Raw genomic sequence first — 23,500 nt, 5'->3', positions numbered from 1 at the left:
GTCTTTGAAGGCTCTCGGTCATCCAGGTCATCGTAGTCTAAGGAGCGAGGAAAGAAAAGCGTCTGGACTTCTTTGAGTTGCTTGAAGACGTTTCGCCTCTCATCCGAGAAGCTTCTTCAGTTCAAGGGTCAAATGGTCGAGAGTCCCAGATTTAAACCCTGTGGGTTTAAACTTATGAACTTCACAGTTCATAACCAATCGGAATTTTAATGACTGCTAAAGTAATTGAATAACTGATTCATTTATTTTTTTTTGTCTATTTATTTAATGCATATACTCTAAACCCTAGACTTTCTGTACTAATACAGGGCAGTAAATCTCAGGGTATTCACTGGATTTCATTTTTCCAAGACTTACAGTGGCTATCGCAATCTATACAATCTAATCGGCGGTTATGACAGTAATTTTGTATACAGTGCTTTTACATACGGTTTCTAAATCTTCCTGCTGGTTTTACATATCGTTTATATTTTATTTTTTTATTGAGCGTCTGTCTCAAAGCCACCGGGGATTCCCCGCTTAATTGTGATTGCTCTTAGTGCCTACAGGGAGCGCTACATTTCCCCACCTCTAACTCCCTCTATCCAATGAGCAGAGGGCTAATCGTGACGTCTTCAGTCATCTGGGGTGATTACGTGTAAAGTCTCTTGTATGAGCTGTAGCTCGCTGACTAGCACTGGCTAGCATCCCGTTGGAAACACAAAGTCTATAGCTCATATTACGGACTGCCACGGCTCCAGCCTTCCTTTCGGTGTTTGTAGAGAGCAAAAAAGGGCATTTCACGCTCGAGAACCTCACGAAGTGACTTTTAATCGAAGTGAAAATGGTAAGAGGAAGGCGACTTCAGTGTACGGGCAGTGTAACGTCAGCTAGCATCACCGGTGGTAATATTAACTCTTATTGTTATGGTTAGAAGAGCTAGATGGCTAGCTGTCTGTCAGAATAGACTCTCATACCGTACTTTGTTTTTTCCCCTTAATTAATTGAACCCCAGGTTTGTCTTTGCTGCAGTTTGCGACTAAACTCGTTCTTTAGCTGTTGAGTAGGGTAGGATACTCTGGAGCCAGGCCAGGGGAACCGATTTAGTTAGGAACTGCCCAGAGTCAGGGACAGTTGTTGTGATGAGTAACTGTAAGGTTTTCAGAGCTGCAAGAAAAGCCACATCAATGACACAAACGTTTAAAGGGCTGGTACACTTGTAACAGGAACCACACAGAAACCTGTGGTCTCCTCGGAGTAACCAAAATGATTGGACAACTGTTGGAACCATGCTGGCTTCCCCGTGCCATGTCTGATGGGAAAACAGTCTGTTTTACTGCCAGTGAAAGTTTGTCAAATAGGGCTGTTAGTGGGCTGTAGTGTAGCCAAATGAAACGGCCAGGATTTTGCCCGTCATAGATGTGAGTCCAGCACATCTACCACATGATTCCAAAAACTGGATCTTGTTCTGGACTCATTTCAGCAATGTGACAGTGGTCAAGGTTAGGCTTCTGAAGAATGTATACAGTCTCCATCTTAAACACTCAAATAACACATTACATATCCTTCCCTGTTGTGATTTCCTAACATCTCATACCACAGTCACATGTTGTGCACTAAGCTTGTTCCTGGATATTTAATAACTTTCTTTTCTCATTTTGTAGATTTAGCAGTATGGAAGTACTATCAGGAACCTCCTTCAGGTGTTACTGCATAGGGAAGTGGTGCTGTCTGAGGCGACACAGCAGGGAGCCTTAAACTCTGAGCACTAGGTGAAGAAACTGAACTGCACCCAAGAAGAGAAACTGAAAGAAGAATATGTTTGCTAAGCTGAAGAAGAAGATTGCAGAGGAGGCGGCCACAGCACCTCGGAGTGGTGTCCGCATACCCCGTACCATCAGCAAGGAATCTATCACCTCAGTGGGAGCAGACTCCGGGGATGACTTTGTAAGTTCTTTAGAATTTTGACAGTTTGGTTAATAACATCAACCATGTATTAATACAAAAACGGAGGAGTAGACTTCAGACTTGTCCTTGTTCTTTTTTGCTTTAACATGACAGAGAACGTTCACCTCTGGGTGGTCAATCAGTAACAGTTTGCAATATGTTTTCCTATATTACTTTAACGTGTTCACAGATCCTTGGAGTGCTGCTTTGCATTAAATATTAAATGATTGAACACAGAGATGATTAAGAAGTACTGTATCAGCAACAAAGTAAATGCATTTCACTTTGTTTCTTTATGCTTTTGAACTCAGTTTTTCCCACGTTGACTCTCATGCTTATTTTTTTAGTTTCATATTGTGTTTCACTTATTTATTTGTTGTTCCCTGTTTTTGCTGCTCTGCAGTAGTGCATCTACTAGTAGGTTTGCTTATGCATTTAAATTGTCAGTGTCAAAGCTCAGATAGGAAGGCCTCACTGTGCTTCTCTGGCAGCTCCTGTTGATGCTGAACATTGTGGCCCTGGTACATTAGTTATCCTCTGTGGCTGTCAGCAGAGCCATTCCTGGGTAGTAGACCTTAGTTTTGATGGACATGCCTATAGTAAAGGTGATGGTAGAGTGGAGATGGGCTCTTTTGTACTGATTGTGTGTCTTCATGGTAATATTTGAGTCCAATCTTAAGACCAACACGTTTAATGCAATGTTGTGTATGTTATGTTATTGTACTTGACTGTTTTCCTTATTTAAGAACGTCTTTTTAAAGACAATTGCTTCCATCATAGTTTGTTAATCAGATCCATCTCATTGTTAAAGCTCTGTTAGTAGCTCTAATAAGTAGCTCTCGAGAAAGAGGAAGCCAGACTCCTGAGGCTCAGTTACAGTTGGCTAAATAATTTAGTGAAGTTGCTTAGTCGCGTTACAGCTGGCTGATATGTTACTTTGTGTTTTTGGTTTGTAGTATAACAAACATAGTAGCATAGCTGCACACCCTGGCCAGCTTGTCTGCACAACTCTTACTGCTGGCACATGTATTTTTCTGTCATCCAATTCATTTTGTTAGAGCTTTCTTGCAGCTAACCAGCATTTGTCATGTGACCCAGCAGAACATCTTTCCATGAATTAAAACACTGGTTCTCAGATGGCATGCTGAGTCAAGTCCTTGGACTTGGAAACCAAGCAGGCCTTCTGTTAGAAATCTAGCCTACTTTGAAAGGCACTGGGCCCGACCCATAGACGGCAAGACTCAAGGAGTCTGCAATGGTCTGCCCATTGTGGCAAAATCCATGTTAATAAAACACTGGCAAAACAGTCAAAGAAAACTAGAGACACAATAACGGCAACACTCTCCAATAACATAGTGTAGATGTCCTGGTACACTGAGATGCTAGAAAGTCCGTCAGTATTGTCTTTGTTTGAAAATACAGTTACAAGAAGAATTGATGACATGTCAGATAGCATAGAGGCCTTTTCGTGCGGACATGGATACAGGTGTGCTTTGGTATATCTTGGACAAAATCTCAAATGACTGAACACTATAGAAGAGTGGCGTTCATACCTCCAGTAGAGCTCCAGAGACTTGGAGAGTTAATGTCAGGGCACACTCCAGAGCATATGCAGAGCTTTGCAGACTGTCATCTACATGTTGTAGCTGTTAACTGACACCAGTGGGCCGTGTTAAAAATATGCGGACTGTCCTGTACCCTAATCTTGTTTGTTGTACTTCTTTGTAGTGATGTAAAAACAGAGTATGAAACCATTAAAGTCGTGCCATGCTTCTCAGGGTGTTTTTCACCTTTGGTGTTTATCCTGTTTCTCTCCTTCATGGTGAGCCCACTTTTCAGCCAGTCAGCATTTGTTCAGTACCTGTTGTAGTCACATACTGCACACAGACTTCCAGTGTGATGGCACTGGTGTTGCTACTGCTTCAAAGTACAGGTCCTTTTCTACTTGCCTATGGTGTATCATGTAATATTTCTAGATATAACTACTATGTAGTTATATGTGTTTTAAGCCTCAAGTTTCAAATCCTGCATAGTGCTTACATTCTGTTAAGTTAGACAACTGACCATGTTTTAAACTTAATGAATACTAAACACTCCATATTTATCCCACTGTGAGATTTGTGATTAAGGTCATGGAAACTTGCTGGTCTTTGTTAAAACTTCTATCAGGAATGTTGGTGTTACTTTTGACTCAGCTTTAACTTTGGATACTGATGGTAAAGATCTGGTTTGTTCTCGCTTCCATCATTTAAGAAATATTGCCACGTTATGCTTGGCAATATTGGTGCCACTCTCTAAACTTGTCATTCATGCTTTTACTTTATTTTGTTTCAATCCTTATTAGTTAGCTATCTCAGCAAAACCTCCTGGTAACCTCTTTTGCTGGATGTGCAGAGTGTTACTGTGAGACTTCTAACAAAGTTGTCCAAGTCCACTGCTGATTTACTTACACTGGCTCCCTATTAACTTCAGAGTCCACTTTAAGATACTGGTTTTGACCTCTAGAGCTCTGCATGGACACGCACCAGTGTACATGCAGAGCAAACCCTCACATCCATACTTCTCCAGCAGGTCACTGAGGTCATGCGATCAGAACCATTTGACCGTCCATCACACTAGGCTGAGATCTAAAGGAGATGGAGCTTTTGCAACAGGGTCCAGGGCTCTGCACACTCTCCCTCTGAGCCTGACATCTGTAGACTTGGTGATCGCTTTAAAAAAACAGCTAAAACTCATCTTTTCAAACTTGCATTTGTGTAAATTTTTGTTTTTATGTTCCAGCATTATTTTGTTGTGAAGCACTTGGTGAAGTCTATCATGAAAGGTGGTATATAAATAAAACTTTGTTTTGGTGAAATCGTGAAATATTTGGCACTTTTTCTCTATAAGTGACTGAAAATACTGGTAAATCAGAGTGGCTGTACATCTTCTATTATTCTAACCAAACGATTGACCAGGTCCACTTCTATAAATGTCTGTATGTCTGGGTTTGTTTTGGGGTTTTTTTTTTCAGGCATCTGATGGCAGCAGCTCCAGGGATGACCTTCCTGCCCAGCTCCTCAGAAGAAATGATCAGATCCGAAGGCTGGAGGCCAAGCTGTCAGGTATGATGTACAAGGCTAATGTAAGCAGCTGAAGTGATGCAGTGTGCAGTTTTTAGGAGCAATCGGAGTTCAATTTAAATGCACGTGCGCCTTGTATCAGTAATGGAGAAGGCTGTAAGCAATATAGCATGTCTTAAATGATAATAATAATCTGAGAACATCTAAATGATTTCAGTTTTATCTCACACAAGTTAAAGATGCATATGTTGAATATAGAATTATAACGAGTACAGACATTTGAGGATTCGCTGCATGAGACTGAGGCCTTTCTGCCAGGAGAAACCATGGAAACAAACAAGAAAATCATATATACAAACTTGCATTTAGACTTTTTATGGTCTTGGTAATAGAGTGTGAATGCTTCATGTTTATGAGCCTCACAGCAGTCCTGTTACTGCCCAGTGTGAAAGCTGGAGTTATTGTGAGCGTGTAAAGTGTATTATACGACTAAGGCAAAAGTCTGTGCTTAATCCCATTTCAATCAAATGGCAAACAGGTTTGAGTAGCAGGTGGGCGGGGCTGAAACAGATTTTTCAGAGCTGTTTGGCTCACAGGGATTACGTGTACATGCATCGACCTTCATATGTGACACATATGAGAGAAGATGAGGAAGAGCCTAATAGGCCAGTTTAAAGCAGGGCAGCTGATTTCTCTGCTCTCCATGCTGCAACGCACAGGCTGATGGCCATGAAGTGATTGTGTTAATGTCTCAGTGTGAATATTATTTTTACTATTTAACTGTGTGTGGCTTGTTTTTCTGTTGTAAATAAATATTGAACTACTTCTTTTTTCTTCTCAGAATAATGGCATCTTTTTCCTTTAGGTAGCTTTAATGACTTTCAATCCCTAGAAAAAGGTTAAAGGTGGCAGATTCTCATGCAGCCTTTAAACCATTATGGTTTTGTCAGATAAGCAAATCATCAGTATTTTTACCTTCCATTATTTCTCAACCATGTTTTCCCTTTTGTTTTCCCCCACTCCTTCTGTTCACCTCCTCTCCTGCTTCTCTCTTAACTGTCATCTGCCTCTTTCTCCTCCTTTGTGTGTGTGCCTCTTTCTCCTTGTTTGTGCGTGCGTGCGTGTGTGTGTGTGTGTGTGTGTGTGTGTGTGTGTGTGTGTGTGTGTGTGTGTGTGTGTGTGTGTGTGTGTGTGTGTGTGTGTGTGTGTGTGTGTGTGTGTGTGTGTGTGTGTGTGTGTGTATTGTTGATACCCCACCCTATCACCCTACTTCCCAACACTAGACTACGCTGAGCAGCTACGAATTATGCAGAAGACCAAGGAGAAGCTTGAAATTGCATTAGAAAGGCATCAGGATTGTACGTACCTCTACTCTCCTCCCAATTAGCTTCCTTTCTGTCTCCTGTCTGTCAGCTGTACTAAACATTACCTGACACATTATCACTCACAGAGATGGTTCAGGGTTCCAGATGCTAATATCTTTAGAGGCTTGCTGTGGAAGTGCTCTTTTTCTTTTCTTTGAATCTAAAGTAGGATTGTTTTTTGTTTTTTCATACCACTGGTATGTAGTGTTCACAGCACTGATTCCAGAGCCATGCTTTGTCTGTCACTTTGCTCTCAGTTTGTTCACTTTTGCTAAGTGGTTTCTCAAATTTGCCAGAAAATATAGCAGCAGCTCCAAAGGCAGACCATTAAAACCAAAGCTCCCAAACACAGTGTTTGAATGTTTGTTACAATAATGGTACACACGGTCAACATTTGTTACATTCTGGTCTATTAAACCTGGTACAGCCACCTATATACAATGGGATGCAAAAGTTTGGGCAACCTTGTTAATAGTCATTATTTTCCTGTATAAATCGTTGGTTGTTACGATAAAAAAATGTCAGTTAAATATATCATATAGGAGACACACACAGTGATATTTGAGAAGTGAAATGAAGTTTATTGGATTTACAGAAAGTGTGCAATAATTGTTTAAACAAAATCAGGCAGGTGCATAAATTTGGGCACTGTTGTCATTTTATTGATTCCAAAACCTTTAGAACTAATTATTGGAACTCAAATTGTCTTGGTAAGCTCAGTGACCCCTGACCTACATACACAGGTGAATCCAATAATGAGAAAGAGTATTTAAGGGGGTCAATTGTAGGTTTCCCCCCTCTTTTAATTTTCTCTGAAGAGTAGCAACATGGGGGTCTAAAAACAACTCTCAAATGACCTGAAGACAAAGATTGTTCACCATCATGGTTTAGGGGAAGGATACAGAAAGCTGTCTCAGAGATTTAAGCTGTCTGTTTCCACAGTTAGGAACATATTGAGAAAATGGAAGACCACAGGCTCAGTTCAAGTTAAGGCTCGAAGTGGCAGACCAAGAAAAATCTCGGATAGACAGAAGCGACGAATGATGAGAACAGTCAGAGTCGACCCACAGACCAGCACCAAAGACCTACAACATCATCTTGCAGCAGATGGAGTCACTGTGCATCGTTCAACCATTCGGCGCACTTTACACAAGGAGATGCTGTATGTGAGAGTGATGCAGAGGAAGCCTTTGCTCCGCCCACAGCACAAACAGAGCTGCTTGAGGTTTGCTAAAGCACATTTGGACAAGCCAGCTTCATTCTGGAATAAGGTGCTGTGCACTGATGAAACTAAAATTGAGTTATTTGGGCATAACAAGGGGCGTTATGCATGCAGGAAAAGAACACAGCGTTCCAAGAAAAGCACCTGCTACCTACAGTAAAATATGGTGGTGGTTCCATCATGCTGTGGGGCTGTGTGGCCAGTGCAGGGACTGGGAATCTCGTCAAAGTTGAGGGACACATGGATTCCACTCAGTATCAGCAGATTCTGGAGACCAGTGTCCAGGAATCAGTAACAAAGCTGAAGCTGCCCCGGGGCTGGATCTTTCAACAAGACAACGACCCAAAACGCTGCTCAAAATCCACTAAGGCATTCATGCAGAGGAACACGTACAACGTTCTGGAACGGCCATCTCAGTCCCAGACCTGAATATTATTGAGAATCTGGTGTGTGAGTTAGAGAGAGCTGTCCATGCTCGGAAGCCATCAAACCTGAATGAACTAGAGATGTTTTGTAAAGAGGAATGGTCCAAAATACCTTCAACCACAATCCACTCTCATTGGAACCTACAGGAAGCATTTGTAATTTCTGCAAAAGGCGGATCTACTAAATATTGATTTCATTTCTTTTTTGTGGTGCCCAAATTTATGCACCTGCCTGATTTTGTTTAAACAATTATTGCACACTTTCTGGAAATCCAATAAACTTCATTTCACTTCTCAAATATCACTGTGTGTGTCTCCTGTATGATGTATTTAACTGATATTTTTTATTGTAACAACCATTTATACAGGAAAATAATGACTATTAACAAGGTTGCCCAAACTTTTGCATCCCACTGTATTTATAAACTCATTTGTTGAGCTGTGTCTCTGACATTGTTTTAAGTTACTGTATTGACTGTGATGAACTAAAAATGGGGCTGATAAGAAATATCAAAACCCGGTTGGGTTGAACAACAAGACCAACTTGCTTGTGACTCAGTAAGTGTAGAAATATAATTTTTCCACTTTGTTTAGAGAGGAGGATTTGATAACTTGGTCTGTGTGTAGCTGCTGCATGTGGCAGATGCTGATGCAAACAGAGTTTTTATACCTGCTGTAATACAAGCAAAGCTAAATATATTGGAGTATGCAAATATTATATGTTCACACTAAAAGCCTTGAGCATTAAACACACACTGGCAGAACTTCCTTTTTTAAAGTTTAGTAACAGGTGATTTGCAAAATCTTTAAATGTTAAACTTGACTTTTTGGCCATCTATTTTAGCAAACTGACTCGGTTAATCTGGAAACACTTCAGTTTGTCCCGTCTCTTCCCTTGAGTACACTCCAACCTCAGCATCTTGGATTGCAGCTGCTGATTTTATTCCTTGTTCTGCTCTGCAGCCTTCATGAGGGTTGTGCAGGTTCAAGTAGAGCGACCCTCATGCTCACAGCAGATCTCAAGACTAGAAGAGAATCCACTGACCCCAGCTGCTATCGAGGATGGTAGATTTGGAGAATGCCCCGAAATGATATTGGGGACAACCACAACAGCAACATGGCCACCAACCAGGGAAACATAAGATGTGAAGCAATGGAGCTGGCTTGCAGCAACTAACCATTCAAATTAAAAGCAAAGTGAATGAATAAAATTAAATACACTTAATATATAGTACTATAATATTGACAAAACTCTGAACTTTGCCTAAATGTTAGGTAAACATCTTTTTGAAAACACAAGGATATCTGTCCTTCACAAAAAATAATGGATTTGTTCAGGGAGATAAGTGATGTAAACCTTATGAAAGTAGCACCATGGATCGTGTGGCGAATGAGGAACTGGTTAGATGAGAGCTTATTGGACCATCCAGTCAACAACATCCTGAATGAGCGAATCTCGGAAGAGTTAAACATTGCATCCTTAGCACTAAAAATATCAGCTGTTCTCTCAAAGTTCTCCCTGAAACCTCTCGATTTAAAGCCCCACAGCGGCCTCTCTGCCGTCACTCCCTGCTTACTTCGTAGTTTTCATTCATAGTAAGATGGACTTGCTGTTCTAAGATTATTTGTCATGTGTTGTAGTAATGTGAGTTGAACTCTGCAGTTTCTAGGCGTTCTAAGCTTTTAGTCTAGATAACTTCATTTCTTTAGGGTGGGTTTGTTTTGTTCTGCACAAATGTCGTGATAGCATCTTTACTATCTTTCTGTTTCTGCCATGTGTCACGCATTCCTCGTCTCTGCCTGTTTTTGCTTCTGGGATGAACACACTTCTTAAACTGACTCCAACTTTTCACAGCTACTAACGGTGCCACTCTCTGTGCTGTTTAACATTTCTGTTCTGCTTGGTACATACAAACCTTTCTGTGTCCTGTCTGTCTGTCTCTTTCTCCCTCTCTCTCACTGCTCAGCATCCATAAAGAAACTTCAGGAACAGAATGACTCTCATCAGGCCAGCAGAGCCAAAATGGCAGAGGGGATGGCTTTAGCGTTGGAGAAGAAAGATCAGGTAAAGATGCATTCTGTCTCACTTATTATAGAGTTCTGATTTGTTCACACTGAATATTTCTATCCTTCTCCTGCAGGAGTGGATGGAGAAAATGGCCAATTCAGAGAAAGTAAGTTACATTTTCTTGTAAAACATGTAGAACAAATATAATTCACGGAGGTAACGTCTTAGCTCTAGTAGGGAAAAAGTCCAGTTGTATAAAAATCTATGGCAAACTGGACCTTGGTTTCTTGTCCGTTTGACCTCAGTAAACACCTCTCTGATGGGTTTATGGGAGCAGTTGTTTTAGGTCATGCTAAATATGAAAGGATGTTCAAAAGAATGATAAAGCCCGGCAGTTTGTTTTTGGGGGAGGATGACATTTCTGTCGCTGATATTTCTGTGCTGTTCACTGATTGGACTAAATGTTAAACTTGGTCAGATTTCTTAAAAATAAAGAAGCATTATTTGTTTCACTGGCACAAAGAGGGTCATATTTAAATAACAGAAACAAAATAAGAAGCGTGAAAAATACATTACACCTGCAGTTGGGCAAATTGTCATTCTTTAACACCGATATTGCCTCAGAATTTCAGTCATTACATCCCTACTAGAATACCATTACTTTTTGTTTTAAACATGGGTTCTGTCTTCTTGGTAACCCCTTTGTAATATGCTGAGTTATTGCTAACAATGTGCAACTTTTGGTGTATATCCCATCACAAAGAAGATAAAGGAGACATTTTCCTTGTGTGGGGTAAAAGAAGCTGCGTAGTAATACTAGAGACCTTTAGAATTGGTTCTTTCATAGCATTTGTCTTGTGTTTCACTGTGGGGAGCACCCCCTGCGTGACCTCAACAAAATCTCAAATACCATCATACCAGCTCTTTTACACTTGCTCAGTGACACTGGTGTCAGGAGTGGCCAGAGCAGTGTTATATAATAGACTGTCATAGCCTCAGATGTTATTCAAACACCTCTTCTCTTGGTGACAAGTATACTATTGGGCAATAGCTAAACAGATTGGAGTGCACGACTCTGTCACTGCTTCTTTGTTCCCAGCTTTTCAGTTGCAAATTGGCTCACGAGAGGTAGCAGTGCTGTCCTGTAGCTGATGCTGAATCTAAGGTACCACTGGCATTTCTATCAGGAAGAAATACATCTTTACTTTTTACTCCAAGTTAACTGAAAAATGGTAATCTTCTTCTCCGTGCTTTTACCTGGTGGCTTCACAAACTGTTTAACTGTTTGTAACACTCATAGCCTAATCGCTAATCATGGCTATAGCTTCTGTGTGCTAGAGCGTTGTCTTACAGGACTCTGTGTGAGCATAAGTAACATGTTTGAATCATAGGCCATCCCATTTCAGTGCTTCATGGCAGTGATCCCATCATTTCTTCAGGTTGAAGAGAGTAAGGCATTCTCCACCTTCAAGGTGTATTTGGCCACTATTACAGCCTGCCATGTTGGTTTTATGGTTTCTCTTAAAGGGAGTTTCTAAGAGGTTTGTGCATAACTGCCTTACCCCACACATTTGCTAGGTTTTACCAGTTGTCCCACCCTTTTGAAGCGCTGCCGGGGACAGTTTCCATCTAATGCTTGAATTACTTCAGCGTTGTAACTTTTAATCTAACTGGAAACCACTCTTAACCCTACACCATATCCTCACATGTAACCTAAGAAATGAAACTACGACTAGATGGCTTGGAAGGTTACTACGCAGTGCAGGCTTCCTGCACGAGCTTGTTTTGACTCTGTCTGCCAGCAATAGAGGTGGGCCCTGTCCTGACAGGAGTGTAGCCAGCCAGGAGGGGCTAGTGTATTGGTATTTGAGCTCTTGGTGAGGCCATCAGTGAACCGGAGTCATATCCATAATCTTAAGATTCTTGACACATGCATGAATCCAATAAATGGTGCATGCGAGAAACGATATTTACCACAAAGGTGTGTTTGTTTAGGAGAAGGCTGCCCTGTCAGCTCGGCTAGAGGAGATGATGGAACAAAGCTTAGCACTCTTTCAAAAAAGGGACGACCTGGATGAACTGGAGGGCTTTCAGCAGCAGGAGCTCGCTAAAGTTAAACACATGGTGCGTACATGTGGTGTGCCAGCTTCTTCCTGACATTTTGTGATTACGGAAAAATGGCAGTCAGTTATGTAGTCGTACATTGATTGTACCTTAGTCCAGGACTGGCGAGTCTCTACATTGGTTTGAAAACACTTTACGATGTGGTATGATGGTTGGATTCTGTTTATCAGTTGCTAAGGAAGGAAGAACTGCTGAGCCAGCGAGAGCGGGAACTTCAGCAGAAGGAGGCTGATATTCAGTCGGCAAAGCGAGGGCTGGCCGAGGCTCGGGGGAAGCTCCAGACTCTGGAACGGCAGCACGAGGAGAGCTGCAGACTCAACTCTGAGCTGGAGATAGAGCGGTAAGGAAAATGCAACAGTCGGTTTTTGAGGAGGGAGTCAGCATTTTCAACATTTAATCGCTTGTTCTAGAAGTGAGCTTGGATTCGTTGTGGGACTGTGATTTATTTTGTGACAAAACACTGTAATTCAAAGAGCATTTTATTGGCTCCATGTAGAGAAGAGCTGCTGCTGCTCAGAGAGGAGGCTGACAAGAAGGTCGGAGAGCTAGAGGGACAATGCCAGGAGCTGCAGTCGGTCATCCAGCAGGTTTCTGAAGACTTCCAGAAGGTCAGCACACTACTACTACTACTACTACTATTACCACCCTCTCCAAAACTGCTTATTCACTCGTTGTTTGTTGACTTTGTTTTTCAGTCACAGAGTATGGTTTCCACGTTGGAGAAGTCCCTCCATGAATTACAGACAGAACATGATGCTCTGAAGCTGCAGCAGCAAAAGGTCAGAATGTGAGAGGCAGTAAAAATGTAGTGCCCTGCAGCTAAACATCGACAGTCTGTGTCTAACTTGTTTCTTAGTTCATACTTGTTTTTTTTACGTCACCATTTTACAGTGGAAAAGCAAAAAGGTTGTCCTTTTCATTTATTCACAATAATATAAACCTGTACTATCCCTCTAAATAAATATTATGAGCTTTATTAGAGCACACCTGTGCCTATTTGATTTGATAAGACATGAAAGTAAAGGCACATCTGTTTTTATGAGGTGCCAGAGCAGAATGGTGTATGTCACAGTGAAACCACAATGCCTAGAAGAGATTGTCTGTATTGTGAGAGAGAATTGTTAGATTTGCTGACAAGTATAAAGAGAAGTGACCAAGGGCCTTGGTAAGACAGATGAGCAAAAACCCAGTGGTTACTCTGAATGAAACCAGCAGTCTCTTTGTGAACTGGGGAGAACAGTGTGTCACTCCACCAATCGGACATTTACAGTGAAGAAACCAGAAAAAACCTTTTCTTCACTAAGATTCCCAGCACAGTTTGTCAAAAGGTGCCAAAGTCCATCTATGAGATGTTCTAAGGAGCTTGGAAAGAAAAGCAACCAGACTTCTTCAAGTTCCCTGTAGACGTTTCACCTCTCGTCTGAGAAGCTTCTTCAGTATCTATGAGATGCAAAGTCTTCTGGTCGGATGAAAGAGTTTCAACCAGTACGTGTGGCATAAAGTAAACACCCAGTAAACACCCATCATGTAGTGGCAACATGATGCTGTGGGCTTGTGTACATGTGACACAAACTGGGAAACTCGTTGGAGCAGAGGGATGCAAAAACATGTCATCCTGCAGGAAAACCTTTGCACCTTTGACCTGAAGCATTGAGACACTCAACTGCAAGACTCAGGGAAAATTCTGGAGCGGCCCAGTTGGAGTCCAAGAAGACTTCAGGCTGTTCGTTCCTGCCAAAAATGCTTCGGCAAACTTGTTATTTTATTTTGAACAAAATTCACAAAACACCCCAAAACTTGTTATTTTTTCCGTGTTTACGTAAACAAATTGAATCCTCTTCAGCGAGTCACACATCATTATGGTGTGTGGAAGGAAGAGTCGGTGTGTGTGTTTGTTGGGGTTGTCAGAAAATAAGAGTGGATCACATTAGATTGTTCCAATTGTTTTAAATGCCGTGTCAGTCTTTTACAGCAAATGTTCTTTACCTGTCGTTGGCTTGTTGCTCCATCATCAGGCGGCTGTGACAGTGGAGGACAAGGAACGCTTGTTGGTGGATCTTCAGAAGAAAGTAACATCGTTGGAGAGACGTCTGCGGGGGAACCTGAGCCAGGATGAGCACCTACAGGAGCTGCTGCAGGAGGTTAAGAACAGTCTTGGGTTTACTTTATGACAGTAGTGCATGGCTCTCAGTTGACATGCTCACTGAGGTGTTGTGTTTTATGGGCCCACTGATGATGACCAAACAATGTCTTTATAGTCAGGCTTCATACTGAGGAGAAAAAGAAGCTAGAAGCACAAATATAAGTTTATAATTTTTTTTTTTTGTTGTCTTTCCAGAAATCTAGTCTGGAGCAAAGTCTGGACGAGACGAGAACAGAGCTGCTGGCTGTCCGGACAAACCACGCTGATACCGTCAGCTCTCTGGAGGCTCAGGTAAAACAGCACATTCATACATGATGGAGAACATTATATGGGGCCTAATACACAAACCCTGTGTAGATAAATGTAATGTAATAGTCTGATCTTGTAGTCAGCGGTGTATTACCTTAGAGGGAACATAAGATTGAAGCTGTGTAAAGGGTTACCAGCTGAACAGAAACGCCAAGATGAAAGAAAAATAAATGGAGGCTAAAATTTAATGTTTTGCATAATATCATCACTATTTATTTAGTCTAAGGAGCTTGGAAAGAAAAGCGTCTGGACTTCTTTGAGTTGCTTGAAGACGTTTCACCTCTCATCCGAGAAGCTTCTTCAGTTCTAAGGTCAAATGGCCGAGAGTCCCAGATTTAAACCCAGTGGGAGTTTTCCCCCAAAGAGGGACAAAAGGACCCCCTGATGATCCTCTAATCACCTGAGCCAAGGTGTGAAAGCGGGTGTGGGTCCCAATCAGCCAGGGTTTCTGGTGAGCTCATTGTGAAACCTCTCGGATGAGAGGTGAAACGTCTTCAAGCAACTTAAAGAAGTCCAGACGCTTTTCTTTCCAAGCTCCTTAGACTACGATGACCTGGATGACTGAGAACCTTCACAGACACTATTTATTTAGCTTTTCTTTTTAAAATGTTCCCATTTAATTTCTCACATTAGTTATGAAGTTCTTTTTTTTAATTACTGGTTTATTTCTGTTGTTCTCTTTTTAAAACAGCTGCATGTTTATTTACTCCTGTTAGGTGTCGAGGATGAGTGTCACTATTACTGAGCTGCAGACTCTTCTGCGACACAAAGACGACTCGTCCAGGGCCTACAGAGAGAGGACAGACACACAGGTAAGCGATGACACCGCTCTGAGGAATAATACATGATAAAAGGATTCTAAGCTGAGATTGGAAAGTGAAATTGAAAAGACTTCACATGGTTACATTTTGTATGATGAAGCCTTGATGAGTATCCATTCATATCATGTTGATTGAATTGTGGTTTTCAGATAGCTCAGCTGGAGCAGCAGGTTGTAGAGAGCAGTGAGAGGCTGAGCAGTGCACAGCAGCAGATCGCAGAGAAGCAGCAGAACATGGAGAAACTGGTGAGCACAGTTTGAGCCTTTAGAAAGGAGCCTGATATTCCCCACAGTGGGCAGCAGAGAAGAATTATTTACTAAAGGCTACAGTGTGCTGTTTCAAAGTCTGATCCTGTTTGTGCTCAGTGTTTTGTTTCTTTGAGGAAAAACGTGGACATTCAGCATGATTACAGTGAAAAGTAAAGAGTGCATGTCCAAACATACTTTTGTCCGTGTGCACAGCAAGGAGAGCGGAGTGCAGAGAAGGCCTTTCTGGATCAGCAGCTGTCTTTGTTAGAGCAGCAGAGTCAGGAGAAGATGAGCCGGCTGGAGGACTGCATCACCTCTTTACAGAAGGACAAACAGACACTACAGAGCAGGCTGGTATGTTTCCTCAGTGTCATTTGTTTTTATTCTGTTTGATAAACCAGTGTCTAATCTGTACCTGCAGACCCCAGAGTGAACATGGATGTTTTTCATATGGGATTTCCAAAAGAAGGATTCATCAGTAATAAGGTTGGACGGTGTGTAAAAAGTTTCCAACCGACAGTCGTCAGTCCAATACCAGACAACGAGGGATATATTCACACAGGCGCAGACTTTCGATGGGCGGAGCAATGATAATCATTTGATTTGCGCGTTTAAAATGTAGAAGTTTTGTTTGGAGGAAATATTTTACTTTATTTTCTTGTTTGTTTTAGTGTTAATATAGCTATTTTTGGATTATTCATTTATGTATTTAGTTGGGATAAAAGGCTTGGAAGAGACATTTTGATTTTGAACTTACTAATTTTGTATTTGCTGTTTGGTCGAGTGTGTCAGACAGACAAACACTGGAACGGTCTGTAAACACGTTATAGTGGAAAAAAGAAACCAGTTTCTCTTTGTTTCCCTTCCCACCATAGTGTTTTTATTTAAATAAATGTTTTTGGTTTTTTGTGAACATAGGCTGCTGCCTTTCTTTCGTTCTGTTATGAGTTTGAAATGAATCGCTGCATTTGGGCGCACTCTGAGGAGGGTGCTGTTAAAACAGCTGTTATTTTTTCTGCTGCCTTTCTTAGATTCAACAAACATTATTAGCGAACTTACTCAACGAATAAATAAATAACTCTTTTAAAAACGATATATTCGTCCAATCACCAACCTTAATCAGTACTTGTTATGATGTGCACATATGGCAGGCTGATCTGGACAAGCGGATGAATGAGGTGGACTCTGTTCTGAAGCAGCGGACAGAAGAACTGGAGCAGTGCAGGGTAAGAACCACAACACACTGCTGGGCTGTTTTATTCAAGAATATGTACATGTATTTAATTTAAACAGTGATAACTGGGGGATGGGGTGGGGGCAAAACGAAAACTACTGGGACATAAAGAAGCTGAACAACCACAGAAATGGTCCAATCCAGAAAATGGAGCACAAGAGAAACGATCAGAAAATTCCAACACAATAAAAAGTTGTTTTACAACAAACAGCTTATTTCTGTTGGTTCGAAACCTCCATATTCTTCATAATGGAGCAGTTCACATTATTTGTCTTCTCTGCTGAATAACATGTGAGTTTTAGTTTTTTACCCCTCAGCATTAAGAGGCCGTGCAGGCTGGTGGCTGGTTTGGACACCTGAGCCTGTCAATGTGATCTACCAAAACTCTGAGCCTAGTCTGAATGTTCATTAACCTTTCATTTTCATTATTATCTTCTGCTTGATAGAAATCGAGTGTAGATTGTATCTAGTGGAAAGATTTTTCACTAAATGTTGGAAACGCAGTGAAGCAACACTTTGTTAGCCTTTGTGTGTTTCTGATATATCTGGTATATAATTATAATTTTGGCGGTTGTTCTGGAGAAGCGCAGGCTTATTGCTCACCCTGTTGCTGTTGTCACTGTTACTCTGTATATTACTCACTAATATTACCAGTGTTCACATTCTTTGGCACATTTATTTCATTAGTCATCTTGTGTCGTAAGTTGTAATCATTTGTTTATGGCGCAGCTTTTTCACTCTGTCAGATGAAAAATAAAACTTTAAAGTTTATTTTATTTAATGATTTTTGAAAAGAGCGGAGGTTATTTGTAGCCCACATTTTTGGCCTGTTTGTGTTTCCCAGGTGGAGCTAAACAGTCGACAGACGCTGAGCACGGAAATCGCCAAGGCTCTGGAAGAAACCAGACGACAGAAGGAGGGCCTGCAAACACAGGTCTGTGGATAAACACACAGCACAAACACGAACCTAGGCTCTAATGAAATAATGTAGTAACTCTGTGTGTACATCACCTCACTGTTTGTGTGTGTTGTGCTTGATGTCAGGTTGCAGAGCTGAGTGCGGCTCTACAGAGCTCACAGCAGGAAGTGACCACTGTCACCGAGAAGCTAGCACTCAGAGAGGATGACATCAGATCACTCCAGAATGGTACACACATGTGCACTAAAGATTTTTAAAGACATGGCGCTTACTAAAGAGTCTGTTTTAGAATAATAAGAGTTTAAAGCTCTTTATGTCTCCAAAATATTGTGTTTGCGTTGCAGAGGTGCAGGGGCGACAGGCATCCCTGGTGGAGGTGCAGGAGGAGGCTGAGCGGCTGAGAGCCCAGCTGGAGCAGGTGGAGCTGGACAAAGACTCCCAGGTCACCAGCCTGAAGGAGGAGCTGCTCACACAGACTCAGCAGCTGGACAGCTGCCAGGCTCGGGTCAGCACCTGCACACGCTCAGACGTCTTTGAACATACTTGTCTCATATGGAAGTAGTACACAGTGCTGTATTTTATAATGTGATGGGTGTGCAGGTGATTTCCAGGCATTCACACTCATGAGCTCAATATTTTATCTTGATGGAATTTCTTGTTAAACTGAGACGGACTGAGTACTTTAATCAGATTGAATTAACAGTCCGTGTTTGGTGTGAACTGTCTAGATCTCCTACCTGGAAGTAGAGGTGGAAACCCTGACCGAGCAGCTTCACAGTCATAGTGTAGTCTGTGAGGAGGATCAGAACGGCAGTGTGACCGTGGATGACCTGGATCACATCCAGAAAGTCAACAAAGAGCTGGAGCAGGAGCTCAGTGACAAGAACAGGGTCAGACGCTTTTTGGCAATTCACATTTGGTCCTCCAGCTATGAATGAAAAAACTACATGCATAAAGGCAGGTAAACTCACCTCCACACATAAAACTCTCTGATGATGTTTGCAGACCATAAAGCAGCTGCAGCAAAGACTGGCAGAACTGAAGAGGACTTTGCAGAAAGAACTGGTAAGACACAATGAATGTTCAGTTTACCTACTGACGCTGGCTCAGTCTTATTTCAAAGGCAAAAAAATGATCTTTTCTTTGACCTTTTCTATTGCCTGTCTATTCTACTTTTCTATTGTCATAAAATTGCCTGGATAAGCCAGAATCCTGCGTCATACAGGCCTCGGGTTCCAAAGAAATAAAAAACCTGTACTGTTGCTGTAGCCTAAAACAATCAAGTTTTTTCTTAATTGTTAAATTTGTTATTGATTGGATTCTGCCTGCTTATCGAGTGTAAATGCAGAATGGATGTGATTCTTGGTGCTTTTCTCTCTTCGTGCTCTGTAGAAATTAAAACCCGAGTCAGAAGCTGAAGGGAAGGAGAAGCCAACTGAAAGCAGAGCAGAGAAACCAGAGAGAGTTTGTCCTGACCCTGCACCTGCACCTGCATCCACCCCGAGTCCCCCGACCTCCAACACCACAGTGACCAACACCTCTGACCTCAATGACTCAAGAGAAATTAATTTTGAGTATCTCAAGCACGTCGTCCTCAAGTTCATGTCATCCAGAGAGGCAGAGGTAACGACTGCGCGTGGCTCTGCAAGAGTCTGGTTTATGTTCACTGCATGACAGAGCCTAGCTGTGCTCCACACTCAGACTGAAGGTGCGCTGCTTGTTTTGCTCTGACAGGCATACCAGCTGATAAGAGCTGTATCTGTGCTGCTGAACTTCAGTCGAGAGGAAGAGGACATGCTGAAGCAGACTCTGGAGTACAAGGTGGGCGAATTCTTTGCAAAAAGACATCTCTACAAATCTCTGTGGGAAAACCTTTCTAGACTCAATCACTAGTTTCAAGTCTTATGAACATAACGTATGTTAAGTTTTTAAATTGTGCTCCAAGAACTAGAAAAGAGGCTCAAGCGTCACAAGTCACTAGCCAATGAGCATGTGGCGTCTCTTGGTCTGCCTCTCGACTGTCACATCTGGTTTTCAGCTTGAAGTTTCATAACGGGATTGGTGTCATTGCAGCTTCCTCCATCTCTTCTATACAGTCTGTGGTAGTTACTGTGCTTTGCCTTTATAGAGCAGACCAACCTCTCGATACAGCCAAATGTCATCACGTGTATTATAATGTCTTCACCTTTGCTGCCATGTACTCGGTCTGTGCTAATGATTACTATTCCGTTGTGTTGAAGATGTCCTGGTTTGGATCGAAGCCTTCTCCAAAGGGAATCGTCCGGCCTTCTATCTCAGGATCAGCTCATTGGAGCTGATTTTACAGCAGAAAGAGCTGAAGTGATGAAGAGACTGAGAAAAAGACAGAGTACCTTCTTCCTGTCTAGCTCCCAACACTGAGCAGGACTCCAGCCTCCCAGTTTTTCTCTGGCTCTGTGGGAGGTGCTGATGTGCGGACAGAGGAGGGGCTGCACATCATCATTTAGGGACGAAGGCTTACTCATAATCAGTGGTGATTTTTAAATGACAGTTTTGATTTTTCTTCAATCATATGACACTAATCTGATGTTTTCTTGTCAGCAAAAAGTGAGTTACTATGTGAGACAGTGAGACATCACACAGAAGTAACACTATGACTGTTATTTTTGGGATCGCCTCGTTTCTGTCCTTTCTGTTGGAGCAAACATCAGCGTGACATGAAGCGATCTTGTTCACTGGACAGCTAGTTTAGTCTTTGGTTGCTGAGGGTCCTTTAGCTTGTTGTTTATCACTTAATTTTAAATCACAGAGGGCTTATTTAATGAAAACGTGTCACTTTACTGACCTGTACAGTTGGCTTTAGTATCAATGAGTTTATTTCATGGTATATAAATGGTTCACACTGGTGTCAAAGGACCAGCTGTTCTCACATTCAAGAATGCTGCATTGGAATCTGAAGAGTTAATCGGGGACCAGGTGTTTGGGTTTAATGGATTCATTTTGCTTCTCTGGTTATTCACTTGTTGTTAATCCTCCATTAACAGCTTTCCTTTGAGGACCTGATAGCCACCACTCCATTTCTCTGCCACTGAAGAAGTTTTTGGTCAATTGAGTCACCCAGAGACCGAGAGAAATAAAACACAACCAGTTCAAAAATTGGTCACATAAATATAGAAATTGCTCTAATTAATCAATACTTTCATTTGTTTTTTTAAAATTTGCTTTTAATAATTTTTGTTGTAAATTGTTAATGACAAACTTTAAAGGTGAATTAAATGGCCTCCTGTGGTCTACCTGCAGTACCTGCTTTGCCGTCTAAGGTGCAACAAACCACACTTTGGGACTCAACAGTTAAAGAAATCAAGGCTGTGATCAATGTCCAATATGATCATCATAATCTAAATTTTTCCTAATAGATGCCAATGCTGACATTTCTCCAGCTACCATGCATGGTGAAATGTAGTCGCTCTCTGTACTGTGGTGAATTAGAGATTTAAGATCACCTGTGTAATACCAATATGTGCCACAGTGTGGTGCAGTCACATTCTGATTTACAGAGGCAGCCTGGGAAAGAAAACTGATCTGTTTCAGATCATTGTGTGTGTTATTATGTGAAAGCTGTTTGATACTCAGAGTACGATCTCTACGGGCTGTTTTTCTTTTTCTCTCTCCTTTAACACCAGTGTGAAAAATATACACTGTATATAAATTCAACTGAAATAATACAAATGTGGTCAAAGTTTTCATACATTCATCATGTACATGAAGTAATTTATGGCTTGTATTTCTTTGAACTAGTTTTTTTTTTTTTTTTTTTTTCCAGGGATGAATCATTTTACATCATACATGTTTCATGACACAAGGATACAGTCTCTCTCTCGCTCTCTCTCTCTCTCACTCACTCACTCACTCACTCACTCACTCACTCACTCACTCACTCACACACACACACACACACACACACACACACACACACACACACACACACACGTCTTTATGTCTTTTAGCTTCACAGAGTCTATTAACTTCTTGTTGGTGATTGTTATTGACTAAAATTGCTAGTTTCTCTCTGTCATCATAAAGTTTTTGTTTGACAGCACTCACTCCATCATCCATTACTAAGAATAATGGGAAGTCCAAGATCGCAGAAGGAGAACTGTGAATTTACACAAGTTGGGAACGTCTCTTGGACCCATCCTTAAACAACTGTACTTTTTTTTTTTAAGATCATCAGTTCAACAACTGCACATAAGTACAAGTTATTCCAGTGTCTCACCACCTCACCAATGTCTGGAAGAAGAGCCGACCTTTCATTTTGAAATGAGGCACATTTGGTTAGGAATTTCAGGAGCAACCCAGAAACCACCAAGGCTCGGGTCTGCTATGAACTGCTGACAGCTGCTAATAACAGCGTCCACAATGACGTGAGTTTTACATCGCCATGGACTGAGAGAGTGCTGACCAAGAAAGAAGGCCCCACTCCAAAATGGACGTCTGCAAACTTGGCTAAAATTTGAAGGACATGAAGGAGCCAACTGCTCTTTGGAGACAATTCAAAATAAAAAAATAATACCACCCAACAATACAAAACCCAATTCTTCTTCTTGTTTTGTTTTTTAAGTTATTAAAGACATGTACTGTATAACCACTCCACCCTGGAAAAAGAACAGTTGAAAGAAATTAAAGTCCAGAATGAGAGTTTGTAAACTCCTGACCGCAGCTGTATATGATAAAAAAAGGTAAATGCTCTGTAAATAATGAAGGACATGCTCTGCCTTCACCTGCCTTTGCTGATGTAAATCAAAGTACATTCCACTTGGCTGTTTATAAAGAGAAATCTGTACATACTGTATGCATTGAAAACTTTATAAATCAGTGGATGTCAACAGTTTGATGTGATCGGTTTATAGTATTTATCGTTATCATAGACCTGAGCCCATACATGTTTCTGCCCGAGCTCGTCACACTGTCCACAACGGTGTCTTGTCCTGAGTGTCAGTCATGTGATTTGAAGTTTTATCTGTTGAGTTTGTATATAGAGAAAGCAAGAGTACATCTTTGAATGCAGATTTGCCATCATGTTTTATTATTACAGGTAGCAGACTGATGTGGTTATGGACACTCCATCAGCTTTTATACTCTGAGAATCAAAGAAATGATGAATGCACTTTTGAACCTGGTTGATTCTGCTGTGTTAAACACTCAAACAGCTTTTCTGCCTTTTGTTTTTAATGACTCAGTGATGTTTCTATGACTGTTTTATTCTGTGACTCTTGGAGGCACCGCTGGTACCGAGTAGCTCAAAGTCATTCAGAAGGACGTGTTTGTTGTGTGGAAGTTGGTGGAAGCAGTGCTGTGTGTTGGTCTGATTATTCACATCAGCTTTTCAACAGCTGTGAATGTCCACTTTATTTAGATCATAAAGCAGTCTTAATTATGTGTTGCACACTGTGGCCACCATGATATCACACATTGGTTTATTATTATTATGAGGCCTCACCATTTATTTTTTTTTATAGAAGTGACCATATTTGGCCAAAAGGGTGGAATGCTAAGTTCTCAGCTAATGCTAGCAAACACACATTCCTGTTAATGATTACAAGTAAACACTAAACAAGTAAAACGATAATGAAATACAAAAGCTTTCCTTATCAGAACTGAAGAACAAGCTGATTGGTACCAGACAAGATAAAATCCATCAGATAATCCATTAAAA

At 41.3% G+C, this 23,500-nt stretch overlaps 1 protein-coding gene across 4 annotated transcripts; it reads left to right on the top strand.

The window, feature by feature from the left end:
• Positions 1-605: 605 nt before the first annotated feature.
• Positions 606-22,995, top strand: golga1 (golgin A1). 4 transcript variants are annotated; one of them, XM_019365846.2, is made up of 24 exons: positions 606-826; positions 1,644-1,926; positions 4,940-5,030; positions 6,272-6,346; positions 9,967-10,064; positions 10,141-10,173; positions 12,003-12,131; positions 12,302-12,471; positions 12,628-12,739; positions 12,827-12,910; positions 14,147-14,272; positions 14,470-14,565; positions 15,300-15,395; positions 15,554-15,649; positions 15,866-16,006; positions 16,804-16,878; positions 17,731-17,820; positions 17,931-18,033; positions 18,150-18,310; positions 18,534-18,695; positions 18,811-18,870; positions 19,198-19,428; positions 19,540-19,626; positions 20,046-22,995. In XM_019365846.2, exons 2-24 carry the CDS (start codon positions 1,798-1,800, stop codon positions 20,121-20,123), a joined length of 2,523 nt encoding a protein of 840 aa, XP_019221391.1. In that variant the 5' UTR covers positions 606-826; positions 1,644-1,797; the 3' UTR covers positions 20,124-22,995. The 4 variants fall into 4 exon arrangements, with proteins under 4 accessions (XP_019221391.1, XP_025752686.1, XP_019221394.1 ...); XM_019365848.2 differs by lacking the exon at positions 606-826 and adding an exon at positions 863-881; XM_025896901.1 differs by lacking the exon at positions 6,272-6,346.
• The last annotated feature ends 505 nt before the right edge of the window (positions 22,996-23,500 follow it).

This window comes from Oreochromis niloticus, linkage group LG12, assembly GCF_001858045.2.
Source record: "Oreochromis niloticus isolate F11D_XX linkage group LG12, O_niloticus_UMD_NMBU, whole genome shotgun sequence".
NCBI classification, from domain to species: domain Eukaryota; kingdom Metazoa; phylum Chordata; class Actinopteri; order Cichliformes; family Cichlidae; genus Oreochromis; species Oreochromis niloticus.
Note: the sequence above shows the minus strand (reverse complement) of the source record. Positions and strands in the feature narration are given on the sequence as shown.